Genomic DNA, 19,265 nt, shown 5'->3' with positions numbered 1-19,265 from the left:
TGTAATGCGGAATTATAGACTAGAGGCCACATAACATTGCATGCTTTAGCTTTAACTGCACTCAAGTATTTTTGGTGATCAGTTCGGGAACAGAGACTCTCCACACTTTGCTTTTTAGCCACAAATATATATGGGACTAAAAAAATAATTAAATATTATTGAAGTTATAAAAACATGCAGCCATGGCATAATTAAATGAAATAATGTAAGGCCTTGGCCACCTGGGGGCAGTATAATACAGACATATAGATATACATGGAGACAGGAGCCATCGAAAACGCCTCAGTAAGATGCAGCAATATTAGCCATTCTTCACAGAGGATAAAGAATATAAGGAGAATAGGGTAAGTCCAGCTAAGTAGTTAAAGTTAAATGTAAATTAAAAATTAAATGTAAATAAAAACAGAAAGCAATCATTTGCACATTATTTTTTTTATCCTATATTCACTTGAATACTCTGCCAAAACAATATATTTAATGATTAAACTGCTGAATGTTATTGTTTTGTTTTTGGCAAATATTCCCTCATTTAGCTCGTACAAGGGCAACAAAAAACTGGGAAAGTTGAGGAATGCTCAACAATCTGTTTGAAACACTTTTTTTTTTTTAATCGAATAGCAAAAACAAAAACAAAAAAATCAATTTTAACAAAGATACACACACACGGTCAGGCCTCCAGATTGCCCCTAAATAATGACATATTGCCCCTAAAATTTGAGACATTGCAAATAAATATGCCATCCCCTTTTTCTTTCTTCATGATTAATTTATTAATCACCAAAAATAACTGACAGATTAATCGATTATTAAAATAATCATTAGTTGTAGCTGTAAGCATTTTATTAAAACATTTCTAAATAAATACATACATTATATTGTTTTATTAATATACATTCATATATTCATATACAGTATGTACAACCATTTGTATTCTCTTTTGAAACATCTGTTAATGGAAACAGTGACTTTCTGAGCAACTTGTACAGAAACACCCCCTTTTTTTCTTGAGCCAACTCTTTTGAAGGGTAGTGTAGTATTTTTTATTTTTTTTAAATCCTATAAAAAAAGAGCATCGATTTGGTATTCGTTAAAAAAAAATCACTGATAGGTCCTTTCCAATATAAAAGTCTTAATGACTACGTAAACTTAACATTACAGCTCCTCTTTGAAAATATCAGTAAATGTGTCGGAAAATATGTCTGCTGGGCGTTAGCAACATGTCCAAAAAAATCCAATAAAAAGATGCGCATTTGAAGAGTTTTTGTGTGGTCTTCTCTGGTAAGTTACATTTTCTTCGTCATTGGTGCATCCGGGTACTTCGGCTTTTTGATTGACAGTTGCCATGGCAACAAGCGAGAGCATCGCCATTTTGTCAGGAGGTTTTTTTTTCCCCCTCTCCCCCCCCTTCCAGCTTCAGTCTTTTTCAAATGTTTCTCCCTTCCCGCCGGAATAATGCTGTCAGTGGATATACATTTGACGTTTTCGGATAACGAGACGCGTCTAATGGATCGGGTGAAGAAGACCAAGAGGCCGATGTTTTAACGCGGTAGAAATAATTAGGCGGCGCCGCCACGAAAGTCGGCTTGTCCGCGTCTGTGGTCCACCGGGCCGGTTCACTGCGCAGGTTTGGACCGCGCGCCATTTTGTGAAAATTGACACAAAATTCCAAAGCCGAAAAACCGGAGGACGCGGTGCCCGTTTGGGCTCCCAAACCCGCCGAATCCACCGTCGCCGTCGCGCCGCTCGAGGAGGTCGAAGCGAATTTGACAAAGGACTGCGTAAAAATCGCCTCGACGTAGCATTTATTTAGCGGCGGGGGCTAACGATTGTTAGCTCGAGGCTAGCCCAGGACAGGTCGCTAACGTTAGCCGCGTTCATTTTGTCAACTAGCACTAGCCCCATTCGCTAATCTTAGCCACTAACTTATGCGTGCTAGTCAACGCTAGCATGTTGCTAGTCATCAGCTGATGGTAACGTTCCTCCCGATCGCCGATCTCCCGTCCAAAATGGAGAGTTTATTACAGCTGGCTGGCAAATAATTGTCGTATTTGCCGGTCGGAAGACGGACGCCGGATTGGATTTAACGTGATCATTCCTCGCTAACCGTGCAAAGGGAGGGGAGAATCTCAAGCTGGATAAGTTTCCTCATCATACAGGTTATTGGACTTTAAATGAAGATCGTGCCATCAGAGGTGAGCGGCTATTATATTTATCTTGTGTTTCTTTTAAACGGAATGCAGCCTTATGCTTCTATTGGATTGTGTTTGTGTATATAAAGCAAAATCGATGATGGAGGTGCGAACGGTAGCCACCGCGGTATATGGCGGGGCTAGCTAACCCATTTGTGGGGCTGAAAGTCGAAGTGTTAAATGACTAGTTTCCATTTCGACTGCGTTCTATTAAAAAAAAAAAAAAAAGAGGGGGGCGGCTGTGTGTGGAGAGTCATGCTGGTACCGCTAACATTAACCCTGCGGTATTACAGTGTCATTGTGCGATCGGGCATTAAAAAAACAAAAAACAAAATCTTTATTTTAAACCTAAATGATTTCATTATCCATACGTGTGTGAGAGCTCGCCTAGCATTAATGTTGCAGGGGCTAATTCAACGAAACCCTTGGCTAATGGTTAACGTTGACTTGTTGACGAACCAGCTGAGTGGGCCCCAACAACCCGCTGGCTCATTTGAGCACAGCGTCACTTAGCTAAAGCCTTCCTTTCCACCACCGCTGGATGGATGGATCGCATCGGATCGGCAGACGAAAGCCCCTCGGAAGGACGATATTCGTTTACAGGGGACCGCAATAGCACTGAATATGCGTTTTAATCATTTCCAGCCATGACGAAATCTGCCCCTTCGTCTGTAAGTACACCGCTACACACAGCAGCCACAGCCGCGGTCCTTATTACATATATAGATGGATATTTGCGGGCTGATTTCACGTTTTGGAATGTGGTCCGATGGGCTTATTATAGAGGTCCTGATACGGCCACTAATATATTTTTATATAGCAAGCTAGCCGCCGTTATTTTGTGCACCTTCAAGGCCTCTTTCTGGGTTGCTGAGCCAGAGAAGGAACTGTTCAGATGCATGCAGTTCTGAACAATAAAATCAGGATAATTTCCACCAGAAATAATAATAATAAAATAAGCCAAGTGCTGCTGACTTTGTGTGGGCCAGATACTCGTTGATTTTTACAGGAAAGCAAGTGTTAAAACCAAAACAACCTGCGTGATTGTATAATAACTGATAGGTAGCAAGAAAATCTACTTTTCCCGACTTTAATAGTTCATGCATATCCCTAACGCAGACTTTTTAAAGTTTGAACTCAACTTGCTGGCCATCCAACAACCCCTTATCCAGTCCACCATGCAAGTCTTAAAACAGCTAAAACTCTTGCAGGAAGTCTCATAAAAAAATAGTGATGATAAATAATATGCTTGTATTCCTTGTAGTTGGTTGTGTGCTGGACTCTCCTGCCAGGATGATATGACGTTTTTGCACAAGATGCATCCAGGTTAGCGGTTGTTGTGTGTTTATATTATCTCTCTATATCCTCTTCTGCTGAATGGGAAGCGGTGAAGTTAAGTTCCTCCCTGTCGCTGTGCTCTTCTCCAAATGTGCATCACGCTCTTACGTGGGACAAAGATGCATTGCATTTTAGGTTTCGGGGCTTTAACTGATTATTTTTTTAAAGCTGGAAAATGACAAGCTTAACAATTCAAATTATTGCAAATAAATGTTAGGGAGTGTTGCGTTGAAACGAGGCAAATGTAGTCTGTCATATATGTATTTATAAGTGCAGCAGAAGGCGTCTTGTGTTACACCTTGTGTGTCCCTTTAAATACAGCCTTTGCCTGCGCTCTCTCGGTCTCCTTTATTGCTGTCAGCGGCCGTGTATTTTGTGGCGCTCCAGAGCTGGGTCAGCTTTCTAACGCTCTCGTAGCCGGTGTAGCTTTTGGGGCTGTGCAGCTATTTTGCCGTCAGCCTCTCGTGTCGAAAGCGGCGTCTAAGTGTGCCAAAGTTCAATTTGATTTCTTATTTATTTCTTGTTTTCTCATTGGAAAATGGGAGCCGCTCTGCCCTGGCAACAAAAGTAGGCTATTTGCATACCGCGTTGTGATTGGCCTGTGCGTTGATGGGCTTGCCAAATCACGCTGTATCTCTGTGGTGATAGGCTATGCTAATTAGGTGCTGTTGCTGGGATTCTGAATAGTGGTTACTGTGTAGCGCTGGTGAATTGTGTTGTGTGCTGAGAGATGCTGATAGCTCAACATGCTATTTCATATTTTTTTTCATTCCTTCTGCCTTAAAATGAAGGATGATTCACTGTACAGTATGCCAGGCCTTTCTTTTCACCCCTTTTCGCTCTGAAGCCTGCTCATGTGCTCCCTTTTCCTCCTCACATATTACTCATGGAATCAATAGGATTTAATTTACTCTCTCATTTTTACGTGTTAATATTGTGGCCTATATTACATTTTAGTGTTATTGCCTCCTCCCATTTTGTCAACAGTTGTATCAATCTGATCATTTTAATACACATGTAAATATGAATTTGCATACATTTAATTTTTGCATATTTTTCTCTTTTGATAACACGTGAAGATCTTTGCCTACATGTTGGAGAAGCACATTAGTAGCTGATTCTGTCTATTGTGTGTGCAAAGTAAATGCTACCCCTCTGCAATATGATGACACATTGCCATGATTAGTCTCTTTGTTTTGATCGTATATCTTGCTGGCGCTGCGACTCAAGGCTAGGTGCTAATGTCTTGCAGGAGGAGAGACTTCAGCATGCAAACCTTCGTCTGTCCGGCTTGCGCCCTCTTTTTCTTTACACACTGCTGGTCTTCAGATGGCTGCTCCAATGCCCCATACGCACCAGCAGTACAGTGAGCGCCACCAGCCAAGCACTGACCAATCTGTTACGGTCTTACCGTACAGCGACCAGACGACACAGCTCACTGCCAATCAGGTACACGGACACATTCAACGCTCACGGAGTTGCTTTAAAGAAGCCCTTTGATAACTGTGGCGTTTGAATTGTTGACAAGAGGACAAACGTGTCATTCATGATCTGTTATGTAACATTTTTGACACTTCAGAGGCACATGCCCCAGTGCTTTCGTGACCCAACTTCAGCTCCCCTGAGGAAGCTCTCCATTGACCTTATCAAAACATACAAACACATCAATGAGGTCAGTGAGAACATTCTGAAACGATGACATGAATATTGAATACATGTTCTTGTCACCCGCTTCGCCCCTAAATGTTCTTTTATTTTGTTCACCGCTTCAGGTGTATTATGCAAAAAAGAAGCGGCGGCACCAACAGGGTCAGGGCGAAGACTCCAGTCACAAAAAAGAAAGGAAGGTCTTCAATGATGGCTATGACGATGATAACTATGACTACATCGTCAAGAATGGGGAGAAGTGGATGGACCGATATGAGATTGATTCCTTGATAGGAAAAGGATCATTTGGACAGGTGGGTAATTGCTGCGGAACACATGAGTATGTTTGTTACCTAATCGTAAATCATCAGCTATTTTTAATATTCGACTGTCGTCATGGAAATCTAACTTTAGCCGACCATTGAATGTCCCCTTTTTTTAGGTTGTGAAAGCATATGACCGAGCAGAGCAGGAATGGGTTGCCATTAAGATCATCAAGAACAAGAAAGCTTTCCTCAATCAAGCTCAGATTGAAGTGCGCCTCCTAGAGCTTATGAACAAACATGACACCGAGATGAAATACTACATTGGTAATAACACTCTTCTAATTTGTCCTTTCACACAATAAAAAAAAATCTTGTAACATACCTAACCAGGTCACAACTCGGCTATTCCCACAGTTCACCTGAAACGTCACTTCATGTTTCGGAACCACCTCTGCCTCGTGTTTGAGATGCTTTCATATAACCTGTACGACCTGCTCCGAAATACCAACTTCCGCGGCGTCTCGCTCAACCTCACCCGGAAGTTCGCCCAGCAGCTATGCACGGCGCTGCTCTTCCTGGCCACGCCCGAGCTCAGCATCATCCACTGTGACCTGAAGCCCGAGAACATCCTCCTCTGCAACCCCAAGAGGAGTGCCATCAAAATAGTGGATTTCGGCAGCTCGTGCCAGCTGGGACAAAGGGTACCTAATGCTCTTCGTCACAACTGTGTGCTAAATCTGAGTGCAGAATGTCTTAAGGAATAGAAAATGCTAATTGTCTTCCTTTCTTTGTGCAGATATACCAATATATCCAGAGTCGCTTCTACCGCTCCCCGGAGGTGCTTTTGGGAATGCCCTACGACCTGGCCATCGACATGTGGTCCTTGGGATGCATCTTGGTGGAGATGCATACAGGAGAGCCTCTCTTCAGTGGAGCCAATGAGGTATATGGAGGCCAGTTGTCCAACATATCACGTCAACTACATTTTTTTTGTTGCATACTACAGAGTGTCTTTGGTTTTCCTCATCAGAATTGCTCATTCAGTCAGAAAAAGAAAAATGTCTTTTTATATGTGGCCAAATATTTTTTTACACATACCAGCAGACACAGGGAGAACTCTTTTAAAGTGTTTCTTCCTTTTATGACATTTTAAAAATTAGCTATTTGTGATTTTGAATGGCTTTATTGTCCTCCATTTATCTGATTGGTGATATTCTATTTTCATAATCACACAGAACATTTTGCATGTGTTCCTGAAATTGCTGTCCACCCTGTCATTATGGGTTAGCTGCCCCTTTATGAAATCTTCGGAGTTTTCGGGGTTACATTATGGCCAACATTTTGCCTTCTTTCAATAGAGGATGAAACGGGGGATAGTGAGAGAATAGATATTTACTCTTGTTTCATATTATTTGTCATATTAATGTATGCGTAGTTGTTGTAGGTAAATGTAACTAGTCCACTCTGTCATTGTCAAATACTTTATAAGTAATATAAAAAAAAAACATTTTCCGAAATTTGACATGTATTTAATAATGGTCTACAATTTGCTTGCCAGCTCAATGAATGCTAAATGAAAGTTCACCGTGTGCTCAATGAATGCTACTATTAGCCCAAAAAATCCATCCTGTCATTATCCACCCTGTCAGCAAGCTCTCTCACATATTTCGCTCTTTGCGTGTTAGAGTAGGAGTAGTTGTTGCAGTAGGTTCTTTCTCAAAGAGCTTTTTTTTTTTTTTTTTTTTAAATTTGTGATAACTTTCTCAGGTGGACCAGATGAACAAAATAGTGGAGGTTCTCGGCATCCCTCCTAATCACATAATGGACCTAGCCCCAAAAGCCAGGAAGTTCTTTGAGAAGCTTTCAGATGGTACATGGAGTGTTAAAAAGACCAAAGATGGCAAAAGGGTAAGCAGCAGTCTTTACTGATGTCCTGAAGCCAACTAAAATGATGTCACTCACTTGTGCTTTGCTTCATTTGCATCACAGTATAAACCTCCAGCTTCGCGTAAGCTCCACTCCATCCTGGGCGTGGAGACAGGGGGTCCGGGCGGCCGGCGGGCAGGGGAGTCTGGCCACGCTGTCGCTGACTACTTGAAGTTCAAGGACCTGATCCTGCGGATGCTGGACTACGACCCCAAGAGCCGCATCCAGCCCTACTATGCCCTGCAGCACAGCTTCTTCAAGAAGACGGCGGATGAGGGGACCAATACGAGCAGCAGCGTGTCGACCAGCCCCGCCTTGGAGCAGTCCCAGTCTTCAGGAACCACCTCCAGCACCTCCTCGAGTTCAGGTACGTGACTATAAGGAACGGATGGTTTGAATTTGAAGAGCATGTGGTTAGGTGGTAACTCTCGTGCCGACTTCTTTAGGAGGCTCCTCTGGAACAAGCACCAGTGGCAGAGCGAGGTCAGACCCGACCCATCACCACTTACACAGTGGAGGACATTTTGGCACTGCCTTGCCAGCCATTGATGGAGACAGCCTATGCCCACAGGTCATACTTCAAACTCCATGAATCAATTGTAGCCGTGTCTTGACTTTCGAATGTCTCAATTTAGAGGTTTAACGAGTTACGCCGCCACAAATAATACAATACCACGTAATCAACTCAGTTGTATTTATTGAACGCGTTAAAAACAGCAGCAGCCAAAGCAAAAGTGCCGCACATAAATGAAAATCATGATACAAAAAGCAAGTTGAATGTAATTTAAAAACAAATAAAACACTAAAATAGGTTCTAATGTGTCATGCTGTATTGAGCGCCAAGTAATAAAAATTGGTTGAAATGGAAGATTTAAAAAATGAGCAACAAAGGGCCTAGTCTGCTGTAAAAAGGAGGTCATTCCATAGTTTGGGACAAGCGACAGAAAAAGCCCTATCTCCTCTGAGGTTCCGTGTAGCGGACATGAGGAAGCAGGTAGGAGTGTAGGAATGGAGCTGCTCCAAGAGGAATGGCAGTGAGAGAGCATTTCTGGATTTGAAAAAAAAAAAGAAGAAGAATCTTAAAATGAACTGGAAAGTGTACAGGTCAGTATTTTGAACCATCTCGACATGATCGAGGTAGCACTGGCTGACTCCAAAATAAATTGCATGCGTACAGTAATTACATTTCATGCAACCAGTTGATTTATTTGCATTCTATGTTATGTTTTTCTTCAATATACTGTAGTGGTATTTTTCTTTTATCAAAAATGTGCGGACTGGAATGGATTAATGGCTTTTCTATTCATTTGAATGGGGAATGTTGATTTTGAGGGCTTTAGTGGTTTTGCGATATTATCGAATTGAGAATTTGTTTTTCCCACTCAATATCGCAATTGGATTTAATGTGATCAATTTTTTCAAGGTCCTCTTTTAAATAAATAAATTAATCTGTATTACAATAAACAATTTATCAGATTATTTATACATAAGTGTTTTTGTTTTATGAGCTAAATTTGTGCTAAAATAAAGGCAAATGAACATGAAAAATAGTTAATATCTACTTCAGTTGGTTAATAACGCTTGCAGTCTGTTCAGCAACTTGATATGTAGACATACGGACTGCTCTTATTAATCGCTGAACTTATCTACACACTTATGCCAATATTTTGTTTAACGCAATATTTTATTTAATAAACTTTTTATTTTACTATAAAGTAAAGCTTACCTACCGACCGAAATGAAGCCGCACACAAAAAAAATTTGCGTCCTTTGCGACTTGAAAACTGATTTATACTACATTGCAATGTTGATTTGAATTTAATTTGATTAATCGTTCAGTCCTAATTGATCTGATGAATTTAACGCTAAAGTCAAGGTGCTGCTATCTTTTTCCACGAGAACATTACTTGACGCCGTCAATCGTTGTCTTTGTCAGCAGGCTCGACAGCCTTACCCGCCTCCGCTGGTGTGGGGAGGCGGCGTCGTACCGGAGTCAGTCACCGGCGAGACCCACCCAGTCCAGGAGACCACCTTCCACGTCCCCCCCCAGCACCCGAAGGCCCTGCATCCCCACTCACACGCTCATCACCACCACGGGCCCATGATGGCCACGCGGCCGCGCCCGCGCCACTACACCTCCCCGACGCACAGCTCGTCGACCCAGGACTCCATGGAGGTGGTCCACGGCCATCTGTCTATGACCTCCCTGTCTTCCTCTGCCTCCTCTTCCTCGACATCTTCCTCTTCCACCGGGAACCACGGCAACCAGGCCTACCAGCTCCGCCATTTGCCCGCCGGAGCGCTCGACTTTGGTCAGAACGGTGGGCTGAGCATGGGGCTAGGTGCCTTCTCGAACCCACGGCAGGAGACCGGCATGGCTGCGCACCCTGCTTTCTCCATGGGCACGAACACGGGGCCTGGCCACTACCTAGCGGAGGGCCACCTGAGCATGAGGCAGGGCATGGACCGGGAGGAGTCTCCAATGACTGGAGTGTGTGTGCAGCAGAGTTCCATGGCCAGCTCGTGACTGCGCTGACTTTTTGGCTGTGTGTTCCCCCCTGTGCGTCATTTTTAAGGTGGTGTTTTTTACTACAAGGTGTGTTGAGAATCAAAGCTGCTCACGTCAGAAGGGAGATATCACTGAACCGCTACTACAGAGAAAAAAAAAACCTTTGTTAAGAAGAAGAAGTATATATGTAATTGTCATCTGTTTTTTCTTTGCAACCATTAGGCACAAAGTAATACTGCGGAATAACCATAGTGAGATTGAGACATCCATCTTACCATTTCACCACCGTACGGTATTATGTGGCAAAGAGGAGCATTTCACAGCAAAGTTTAGGCCGCAAAATGCTTGCCTGACATTACTGTCCCACTGGTTCGTCATTATTTTGACCCCCAACCAACCAACCCCCCCCCCCCCCCCTCAAGCAAAATGTCACACAAAGAAGCTGCTTGTAAATCCTGTAGCTTGACGAGGAGGGCGAGTGTTTTTTTGTTTTTTGTTTTTTTTTTGCGGTGATATTTCTTGTCGGTGGCTCAGTCGGTGTTGTGTAACTCGACATGACAGCGGAGTTCCCTATAAGCGTGTGCTGGCCGGGCACGGGCGGATCGGAGGAAAGGGAGGCGCCTGCCCCTCGCGCCAAGACGCCCCGAGTCCCCTCCCCCCCCCCAAAAAAAACGGCGGCGCGGGCTGTGACCACACGAGCGCAGCGGAAGGAATACAGTCGGTGGCTGGTTCTAGATAACCCTTTGGCCTTATGACTCATGGACTTGGACTGGGGATGGAGCTGGACATTATCATTTTGAATTAAGATGGCTTTTCTCTATTTTTCTCTCTAGACAGCCCTTAATTCTTGAAAACATTTTAGAAAAAAAAAAAGGTAAATAAGAACGGTAATTTGAGGCCTTTCTTGACAAAGATTTCTTCTTCAGCAGGGCCCCACATAACAGGGTCTTATTGTACACAACAACCTCCTAAACATGACTTCCTTGAAAAAGAATTTAGTCACCGGTTAAGGCTTTTTGCAGTGGAAAGAACTTATCCCAGAGTCGACCCTTTTTTGTTTGTTTGTTTGCTTATGTTTTTGCATGTAGTTCCTCATCAGAACCACCTGCACAAGTCTCTCCATCCAAAAAAATACACAAAAAAAAACATAGAAACTGAAGAAAAAAAACCAAGAGTTAAGTGACTGCCTTTTTTTGTCCTCAAATTATGCTGTGAATTTTACAAGAATTTATTTTCCCTTTGGATATGTTTTTATACCAAAGCAGTTGTTTTATAGCATATTAGGTGTCTGTAACCAATAATGTAGCAGTTCACCACGCGTTGACGAGATCTTATCGGAGCGTCAACACAAACAGCTGCAATATATATAAATATATATATATTACGTTAGCAAAACTGGAGAGCGTTGTTCAGGCTATTATTGTGTACACTCTGGCCATATTTGTTTGCCACCTTTTACCAAAACCTGTTTCCATATTAATTGGTAGATTATTTTGGGAGTCTTTTAAAGATTAAAAAAAAAAAAATGTTGCTATGTTTAGAGAATCTGGTAGTTACTCTGCAGGCTCCGGAGTAGCAAAATAGCTGATGGTGGTTTAAAAAAAAAAAAAATCTACAAAAAAAAAACAAAGGAGGCTAATGCGTTCTATTTCTGTGTTGTTTTTTTTCCTCCCCCATTTTTTTTTTTTTGCCCCATCCTACATACTATTTCAAAGGGTTTTTGCTGCCTTTCATACACTTGGTCAACATGGCTTGGATAATTGTGTTGAATGGTATGATGTTGTAGTTGGCGAAGGGCACATCTCCTTGATTGTTGTCTTGTTCAAAGGGAAGCCCGCCATCTCATGTTTTTACCTGGGCAGACACGCATGTCCTCCAAACATTACTTTCTTCTTTTTGTTTTTTCACTTTCCTTTTTTTTTTCCTTTTACATCAGGGATTTTGAAGTGCTTTCTTTCTTCCCTTTTCCTTCTTCTGTTTGCTCATTTTGACCAGCTTTGAAATTAGAGAGGAGACAACCTGCCCGCGGCCACCTGTCAAAATGGACGACAGGCGGCACACACACACACACACACACACACACCAACAAACACACACATACGTCATGCTGTTACGTCATTTTCGAAGGAAAAATCCATACGCCAAATCACGCTCCCATTAAACACCAATGTAAAGCTACCTATATTGAGACTGGGGGTTTTTATCTGGATGTCAAGGTTAATTGCAAATTTGCAATCATTTTTGTTCACACCCTCGCCGAATTTGAGATCTTTAGACACGTCGGCCGGCCGTTTTGATCGCCGGCGCTCGTACTGGTACTAAACATTCCAAAAATAAAGAGTGAAAAAGACAAAAAAATTGACTGCAGTGACTCGTAAGTGTGCGCCTATATTTCCGATCATGCTGATTGACCTCTTATTTAGAGCAGTTGTCATGAAATGCAGCCCCTTTTTAATAGTTGAAATAGAATTTATGTATATATTTATATTTTTTTAATAAAGGAAGTATAGAACTCACTACCTTGCTCCTGCTGGTATGTTGATTATGTTTGTCAAATTGGGTGACCATCCATTGGGGCAGGAACTCCTGTTTTTTCTTAGTGGCAAAAACTTGACTGCATCAGGACAACACTGAGGTAGGGTTTGAATCAAACAGGGAACGCTAGATCTTCAAACCTTAATAATTTTCACAGGGTATATTGTAAGTGCATGTACATCACAAACCTTACTTTTTGGTTCTATGAGAAGCACATGGTTGGTGAATATAAAAAAAAAAGAAGAAATATATATATATAATAAGGTTCCATCCTTCATACGCCTGTTCCGTTTGTGGGTTGGACACAAACATTCTTGTTGACATATCTTGAACACCCAGCAGAAGTGGAAATCCTCTTATTTAATTTGGATTGATCCTTTTTTTTTTTCATTTTATACTTCACATTTTTTTCACTCTTCTCTCTTTTTTTTTGTACATGCAACATGCACTATAGAATTGAACAGCATGGGGGGAAAGGATAAGTCCATGTATCCACAGATTGTAAGATCTAGTCAAGACTTTGCTGTGTTTATGACAATGCCCTTTGTATTATATTAAGACAGTCTTATGTATGATATATAAAAAGAAGTTAATTGAAATGCTCTTTTGTGTCTTCTTTTGAGTGTCATTCACAAAATACTATCTTCGTCATTTGCAAATCAAGAGAGGAATTTTGCCATTGAAGCTATCTTAGCGCGTTACCTTTGTTGTAATAGATGTTTGTAAGGTATATTGTTTATTTTTAACGGTCAAATATTCTTTTCAAGTTAACGGTTCGCGGAAGTTAGCTACACTTTATCAGCTTATTAGACAGCAACAAATGCTACTTGGCTCGTTGGTCTAGGGGTATGATTCTCGCTTCGGGTGCGAGAGGTCCCGGGTTCAAATCCCGGACGAGCCCATTATAATTTAGTTGTTTTATGTTACGCATAACTTTAGGTGTTTGACAAGAAAATATCACAAAACTTAATTGTATCTCTTTGTGACTGTTGAGCTCTCTTTAAATGACGTCGTCCTGATACCCGGATGTTCACAAAATATTTGTTGCGTGAGTATGAGAACGCTTATAAAGGCGGCAAAAGTTGGGCTCGTCCGGGATTTGAACCCGGGACCTCTCGCACCCTAAGCGAGAATCATACCCCTAGACCAACGAGCCACGCTGGGTAAAAGACACATTATGTCATTATATATTTTAGAATATCTATATATATCTTTTTCCATTCCAAAGGTTCTCTTGAAATCCACCGCGTGTATAAAGGATCAAACAAAAAGCCGAACACGCACGTTGTACACACGTCACTGTCATCTATACCCGGTAGGTGGCAGCACTGAGAAACCAGTACTTGGATTATGTGACGTGATTCTGTGACGTACGTATGAGAAAAGGATTTACCATTTGTGGTGATTGGTCAACATTTCGTGCACTCAACCAATGATTGCGGCTCTTAGTTTGTCTCGGTCCAATCAAGAGCCGTAGTCTGAATTGCGTCTCGCGAAAGGATTTGGTCGCAGTTCGGCGCTTCTAGAAATTCAACAACCGTCAAATGGCACACCTTTGAGCCGTTGTAGTATTTTATTATACGCCGGTCCTGTGGCACGCAGTCAGGCGCTGTTTATCTGGTTTGCCATATCTGACTTTTCAAACGAAACGACTTTTATACGGTAACAAAGTCAGTCGAACGTAGAAGTAGCAGCAGTAGCCGAGCTAGCTAACGAGTTAGCTTGAAACATGCCGAATTTTTGCGCGGCCCCGAACTGCACACGGAAGAGTACACAGTCGGATTTGGCTTTTTTTCGCTTTCCAAGGGATCCCGAGAGGTAAAATGGAATATGTTATACAGCATAGTTAGATGTTTAGCAGTCAATGTCAGGGCATCACTTATAGGGGAGAACTAACCGGTGTTTGTAGGCGTGTAAACAAATCGCATGTGTTCCATTTTACAGCGCACACCTGCAAAAGATTAAGTTTCTCATCTATTTGATAAAATAAATACTGTACAGGTTTAGATGAAAAGGTTAAAGTACAATACTTATTTGTTAAGTAGATGCAGTTTAGCTCAACATTACATCAATTCATACCAAAAGTAGTTTCTCAGTAAAACTAATCAAAAGTTATTTTTATACTAACTCTCATCACATTATGTAAATGAGGGAAGAGACACCCGTATATTGGGTTAGCATGGTAACGACACAATTACGGTATTTTGATCATTAATAGCACCATTGTGCTATACTTTATATACTTGACGAAAATCATGTAGGGTGCATGATGATATTTTTGTAACCAAAGATGGAAACAAAATCAAAAGTTTGTTTTATACTTGCTTAGAACCTAAAATAAAAGAACCATCAACTTGTTCTCATTGGTCATTGGACAGCTGTGTTGTTTTGACTCTCGGATTGTCCCATCAATGGTTGCCACAGCAGTTAAGGAACTAAAAACATCCTATGTTGGCACTTCAGTTATTCAAAAATGTATTGTGTGTCTGAAATGACGTCAAGAGTGTGTATTGTGTGTTTGCAGATGTCGAATCTGGGTAGAGAACTGCCGCAGAGCGGACCTGGAGGCCAAAACTGCAGATCAGTTGAACAAGCACTACAGATTGTGTGCCAAACATTTTGACCCGGCCCTGGTGTACAGGACGGTAAGTACTTTATGTGCTTACATGCACGCATGTATTGGTTATCCTTATCCGTACACCATTTCATAATGTTTGGAAACAATAGGCACCAGGGTACTTAGGGCTGACAATTAACACTTTCAAACCGTAGCACCAATTAGAGATGGTTTGAAAGAACGTGTGACATCATGGTAAAAAGGTCCATAAGTTGTGCGTCTGTGTCAGAGCCCCTACAGGACGGTGCTGAAGGATACAGCCATTCCCACCATCTTCGATCTGACCAGCCACTTGACGAATCCTCGCGTCAAACACCGCAAGCAGATTAAAGAACTTGTGAGGGGGAAAATAATCCATTTTTAAATGCTTTTTTCTCTCTTTTCTTTTTTCCTTCTTATTCTGGAATATTCCTTTTGGTTTCAGACGGAGGAGGACCTAAAACGAATCAAGGAAAGAAGATGTAAGTAAATTCAGACTCAATTAACAACGGATGCATACGATTCAAGGATGGTACATTGTAAAGTGGAACCATTCAGTTTGATTCAGTGAGATAATGATTCCATTTTAACGGGCTCAGTTTGAGAGTGTATGATGCAATAAGTTTCTTGGTGGATGTATACAATCATTTTATGATCTAAATTAACTTGCCAATACTGTAAATGTGACATTTCCTTCAAAGGGTTGTATCAAGGGTGGTTAGGTCGGGGGGGGGGTGTTTTTGGAGCTTTTGTCATACTTAGTAACAGGTAACTCCAAAGATTCAAGTTAATTAAATTTACAGAAACAAGTCACCAGCAACAGCAATGATTTATGATTTTTTTCATCAATTTTTGACCAGTTCAAGTTATATTGAGACGGATTGATTAGTTTTTGTACTTATGCACTCACGTCTTAGATCCAAAAAAAAATTTGTTACACCCCTAATTACTTTATTAATTAAATAAATTATTTCACTTCCGTATTTCCTTGAGCACAAGTTTGCCCGCTCCTTGCTTTTGGATAATCATTCCAAAAAATAGGGCTGAACAATTAATCAAGTCAAATTGACATTGCAGTGTAGTGAGATTTTATTTATTTATAGATTAGATATAGTGTCTAGATATATTTAGTGCTTAAGAACTGCAGTCCGCCTTTGCATATTGTTTCGTGAAACATGAAAAGTTGATGTGATAAAGCCACAGATTTGAAAAGACTGCAAATGAACAAATAATAAAAATAAACGGTCTTTATATGAATTCATGCTTCACTTGTCTATATGAATGAAACGTTTTATGTATACAAATCTAACATTGTTTGTTGTAATACATATTTATGTATTGCTTGTGTTTCTTTAAAAAAAAAAAAAAAAACATGAGAAGAGGATCTTGGAAAAAATTAAATCACAATATTGTTGAAAATCATTCGGCCCTACCAAAAAATCCATTGTGCAGTTTTGAAAAGTCACTCCAAAAAATGTCATGTCTCAATTACCAATCAAGTTTTGCATCCCTCTTTAACCCCTCAGTGGCATCTGCTGCTGAGAAGTCCAAAAAAGACACGGCCGCTGAAGATCAGATCGCAGACGAACCGCAAATGTCGGCCGAGGAGAAGCAGCTGCGTGAGTACCTGCGCTCCCTATTTGAGGTGGTCCTGACGCTCGCCAAGCAGTGCATCCCCCTGGAGACCTTCAAAGGCCTCGACGGCGACAACGTGTCCAACAACTTCCAGGCACTGCTCGAGTACCGCATGCACGCCGGAGACGAGGCCCTGAGGAAGCACTTCGAGGCCACGCCGGTCAACGGCGAGTTCCTCTCCTTGGCGCAGCTGTGCCAACTCCTGGACGTGTGCGAGAACACGGTGAGGGAGGAGGTGCTGATGGAGGTCAGGGAGGGCCGCTTCTTCTCGCTGGTCACCGACGACCTGGTGGACTTCGGCGGCGACAAGCACCTGCCGCTCTTCCTGCGCTTCGTCAACCAGCACAACGTGCTGCGCGAGGAGTTTTTGGACTTTGTGTCGTTTGACGGCGACGAGCTGGCGCTGGTGGAGCGTCTGGAGGCGCAGCTGACGGAGCGCTGGGGGCTCGTCATGGAGGATTGCCGCGGGCAGGCGCACAAAGTGACCGGCGCGTCGGCCACCAAGATGAAGGCGGTGGCCGTGCTCCTGCTGGAGAAGTACCCGCTGGCGCTGTACTTGCCCTGCTCGCGCATGGCGCTCAACATCCACCTGGCCAACAGCCTGCCATTCCCCAACGTGCAGGTGCTCATGGAGACGCTCCGGAGGTTGGCCGCCTTCTTCAAGAGCACGCCGGCGAAGGCCCTGCTGGACGAGTGCATCTCCGCTCACTACCAGAAGAGCGAGGAAAAAGCGGCGGCGCTCCGTCAAGCCTGCGTCGACGGCTGGACCGAGCAACACAACGTCTTCGACGTGCTCCTCGACATCCTGCCGCCGCTCATCGCCTGCCTGGACGCCGTTCACCGCAACGCCGACGCCACCTTCGACGGAGCGGCGGCGGCCGGCGCCTACTCCCTCGCCGAAACCTTAGCCGACTTTGAGATGGTGATGACCGCCGTGGTCCTGAAGAGCGTCCTCACCTTCACCCGAGCGTTCGGCCGGAACCTCCAAGGCGAAACGGCGGACGCCTTCAACGCCGCCAACAGCCTCACGGCCGTCATGCACTCGCTCGTCGAGGTCAACGACAACATCGACGTGTACCACGAGTTCTGGTACGAGGAGGCCACCAACATGGCCGCCTCCATGGAGATCCCCGTGCGCGTCCCCCGGCTCTTCGTTCAGAGGCAGCGCGCCGCCGACATGGGCGAGATCCAACCGGAAGCTTATTACCGCGAGTACGTCACGCTGCCCGTCATCCACAGCGTCATGCAGGAGGTGGAGGAGATGTTCTCCGAGGTCAACCTCAAAGTCCTCAAGTGCCTTTCGCTGGTGCCCGCCATCATGGGCCAGATGAAGTTCAACACCAACGAGGAGAACTCTGCCGACGTGTACCGCACCGACCTCCCCAGCCCCGACACGCTGGCGGCCGAGCTGCACTGCTGGCGCATCAAGTGGAAGCACCGCGGCAAGGAAGTGCGCCTGCCCACCACCATCCACGAGACGCTGCAGCTGCCCGACATCAAGTTCTTCCCCAACGTCAACGCCTTCCTCAAGATGCTCTCCGCACTTCCCGTGCTCAGGATGGAGGAGCAGCAAGGCGCCACCGCCGGCGAGCGGCTGCGGGCGTACCTGGACGCCGTGCCCACCAAGCTGTGGAACCGCAGCCTGGCCGTGCTCAACGTCAACGCCCTCGTCAAGCCTGACCTGGACGTCATGGTGGACAAGTACTGCAGACTCTACCCCGAGGAAGAGCCAGAGCTGGAGGCGGAGCCTGAGGAGGAGGCAGCCGCCAAATGAAGCACGTCCTCCATTTTGTTTTTGGACTGTCATCGTTCGTATTTAGTGCTCGAAACGGCTGTGCTGTGGCATCCAATCAGAAGTGAGCATTTTTATTTTTGTACAGGCATCATTTTCTGCTCCTGCAACCACCACAACAGTCTCACCTTGTATAATTTAACATTTGAAAAATCTCACTAAAGTACAAACTTGTTTTGAAATCTGACTTTAAGATCCACCAAGCCATTGCTTCGTTGGATGAATAACAACAGGTGCGACTTCCAGGTTCATTGTAACTTCTGCCATCTTGTGGAAGAGCATTTAATTGTTCTGCCCGTTACTATACATTCCTAGCAAACATAGATGAACAAAGAGACATTACCGATATTTGTAAGAAATACGGAAACAATACATTTGTGCAAATGAAACTGGAAAAAAAAAAAAGTTACATTTGGATAGTTTCCTGCCTCACACCTGATGGTCTCACACTTTTGGTGTTGGAGTTTAATGTTGTAAACAATTGTGGGGGGTGGACATGTTGGTGTAAAGAAATAAGACATTTTTAATAGCCCGTCCTTGTGAATGTGTGATGTCAGCACTGTCGATGAGCAGGAAGTCCACAAGAAGGTGCTGCTGCACCAATTACGCACCTGCCCGCCAGTTTATTAGATACAAACAACTCACGCTGGGTTGTAGTTACTGCCAGCTGTAACGGCTTTCATTTAAATATTACAAAAACACGGCATTTATTTTATGTACATAATAATTGTTGATTTTGTTGTAGCCTCAATGATTCCTTCATCATGACTGAGTCACGTTTGAGCGCTGTTCCGTATAGTTTTATATAATTAAATTTTCTCAAACTCTGATA

The 19,265-nt window shown here is 43.3% G+C and overlaps 2 protein-coding genes and 2 non-coding genes across 5 annotated transcripts; 3 read left to right on the top strand and 1 right to left on the bottom strand.

The window, feature by feature from the left end:
- Positions 1-1,370: 1,370 nt before the first annotated feature.
- dyrk1ab (dual-specificity tyrosine-(Y)-phosphorylation regulated kinase 1A, b) lies at positions 1,371-13,009 on the top strand. Of its 2 annotated transcripts, XM_077565946.1 has the most exons (12): positions 1,371-2,192; positions 3,454-3,515; positions 4,780-4,976; positions 5,107-5,199; positions 5,300-5,488; positions 5,617-5,764; positions 5,855-6,141; positions 6,237-6,383; positions 7,208-7,348; positions 7,430-7,733; positions 7,813-7,937; positions 9,306-13,009. In XM_077565946.1, exons 2-12 carry the CDS (start codon positions 3,488-3,490, stop codon positions 9,891-9,893), a joined length of 2,247 nt encoding a protein of 748 aa, XP_077422072.1. In that variant the 5' UTR covers positions 1,371-2,192; positions 3,454-3,487; the 3' UTR covers positions 9,894-13,009. The 2 variants fall into 2 exon arrangements, with proteins under 2 accessions (XP_077422072.1, XP_077422073.1); XM_077565947.1 differs by lacking the exon at positions 3,454-3,515.
- A 230-nt stretch (positions 13,010-13,239) lies between these two features.
- trnap-cgg (transfer RNA proline (anticodon CGG)) lies at positions 13,240-13,311 on the top strand. Its single transcript has one exon. It is a non-coding gene; the product is annotated as a tRNA-Pro (tRNA).
- A 183-nt stretch (positions 13,312-13,494) lies between these two features.
- trnap-agg (transfer RNA proline (anticodon AGG)) lies at positions 13,495-13,566 on the bottom strand. Its single transcript has one exon. It is a non-coding gene; the product is annotated as a tRNA-Pro (tRNA).
- Positions 13,567-13,871: 305 nt separating this feature from the next.
- Positions 13,872-19,263, top strand: thap12b (THAP domain containing 12b). The gene is made up of 5 exons (XM_077566087.1): positions 13,872-14,228; positions 14,935-15,055; positions 15,257-15,364; positions 15,452-15,488; positions 16,533-19,263. Exons 1-5 carry the CDS (start codon positions 14,140-14,142, stop codon positions 18,413-18,415), a joined length of 2,238 nt encoding a protein of 745 aa, XP_077422213.1. The 5' UTR covers positions 13,872-14,139; the 3' UTR covers positions 18,416-19,263.
- The last annotated feature ends 2 nt before the right edge of the window (positions 19,264-19,265 follow it).

The sequence above is a fragment of the Vanacampus margaritifer genome, chromosome 5 (genome assembly GCF_051991255.1).
Source record: "Vanacampus margaritifer isolate UIUO_Vmar chromosome 5, RoL_Vmar_1.0, whole genome shotgun sequence".
NCBI classification, from domain to species: domain Eukaryota; kingdom Metazoa; phylum Chordata; class Actinopteri; order Syngnathiformes; family Syngnathidae; genus Vanacampus; species Vanacampus margaritifer.
The sequence above is the reverse complement of the archived record's forward strand: the minus strand, read 5'-3'. Positions and strand labels throughout refer to the sequence as shown.

Coding starts and splice junctions, on each gene's coding strand:
- dyrk1ab (XM_077565946.1), top strand. CDS start 3,488: ATGACGTTTTTGCACAAGATGCATCCAG. Junction 6,384..7,207: donor TCTTCAGTGGAGCCAATGAG/GTATATGGAGGC, acceptor TAACTTTCTCAG/GTGGACCAGATGAACAAAAT. Junction 7,734..7,812: donor CAGCACCTCCTCGAGTTCAG/GTACGTGACTAT, acceptor CGACTTCTTTAG/GAGGCTCCTCTGGAACAAGC.
- thap12b (XM_077566087.1), top strand. CDS start 14,140: ATGCCGAATTTTTGCGCGGCCCCGAACTGCACACGGAAGAGTACACAG. Junction 15,365..15,451: donor GCAAGCAGATTAAAGAACTT/GTGAGGGGGAAA, acceptor TTTTGGTTTCAG/ACGGAGGAGGACCTAAAACG. Junction 15,489..16,532: donor ACGAATCAAGGAAAGAAGAT/GTAAGTAAATTC, acceptor TTAACCCCTCAG/TGGCATCTGCTGCTGAGAAG.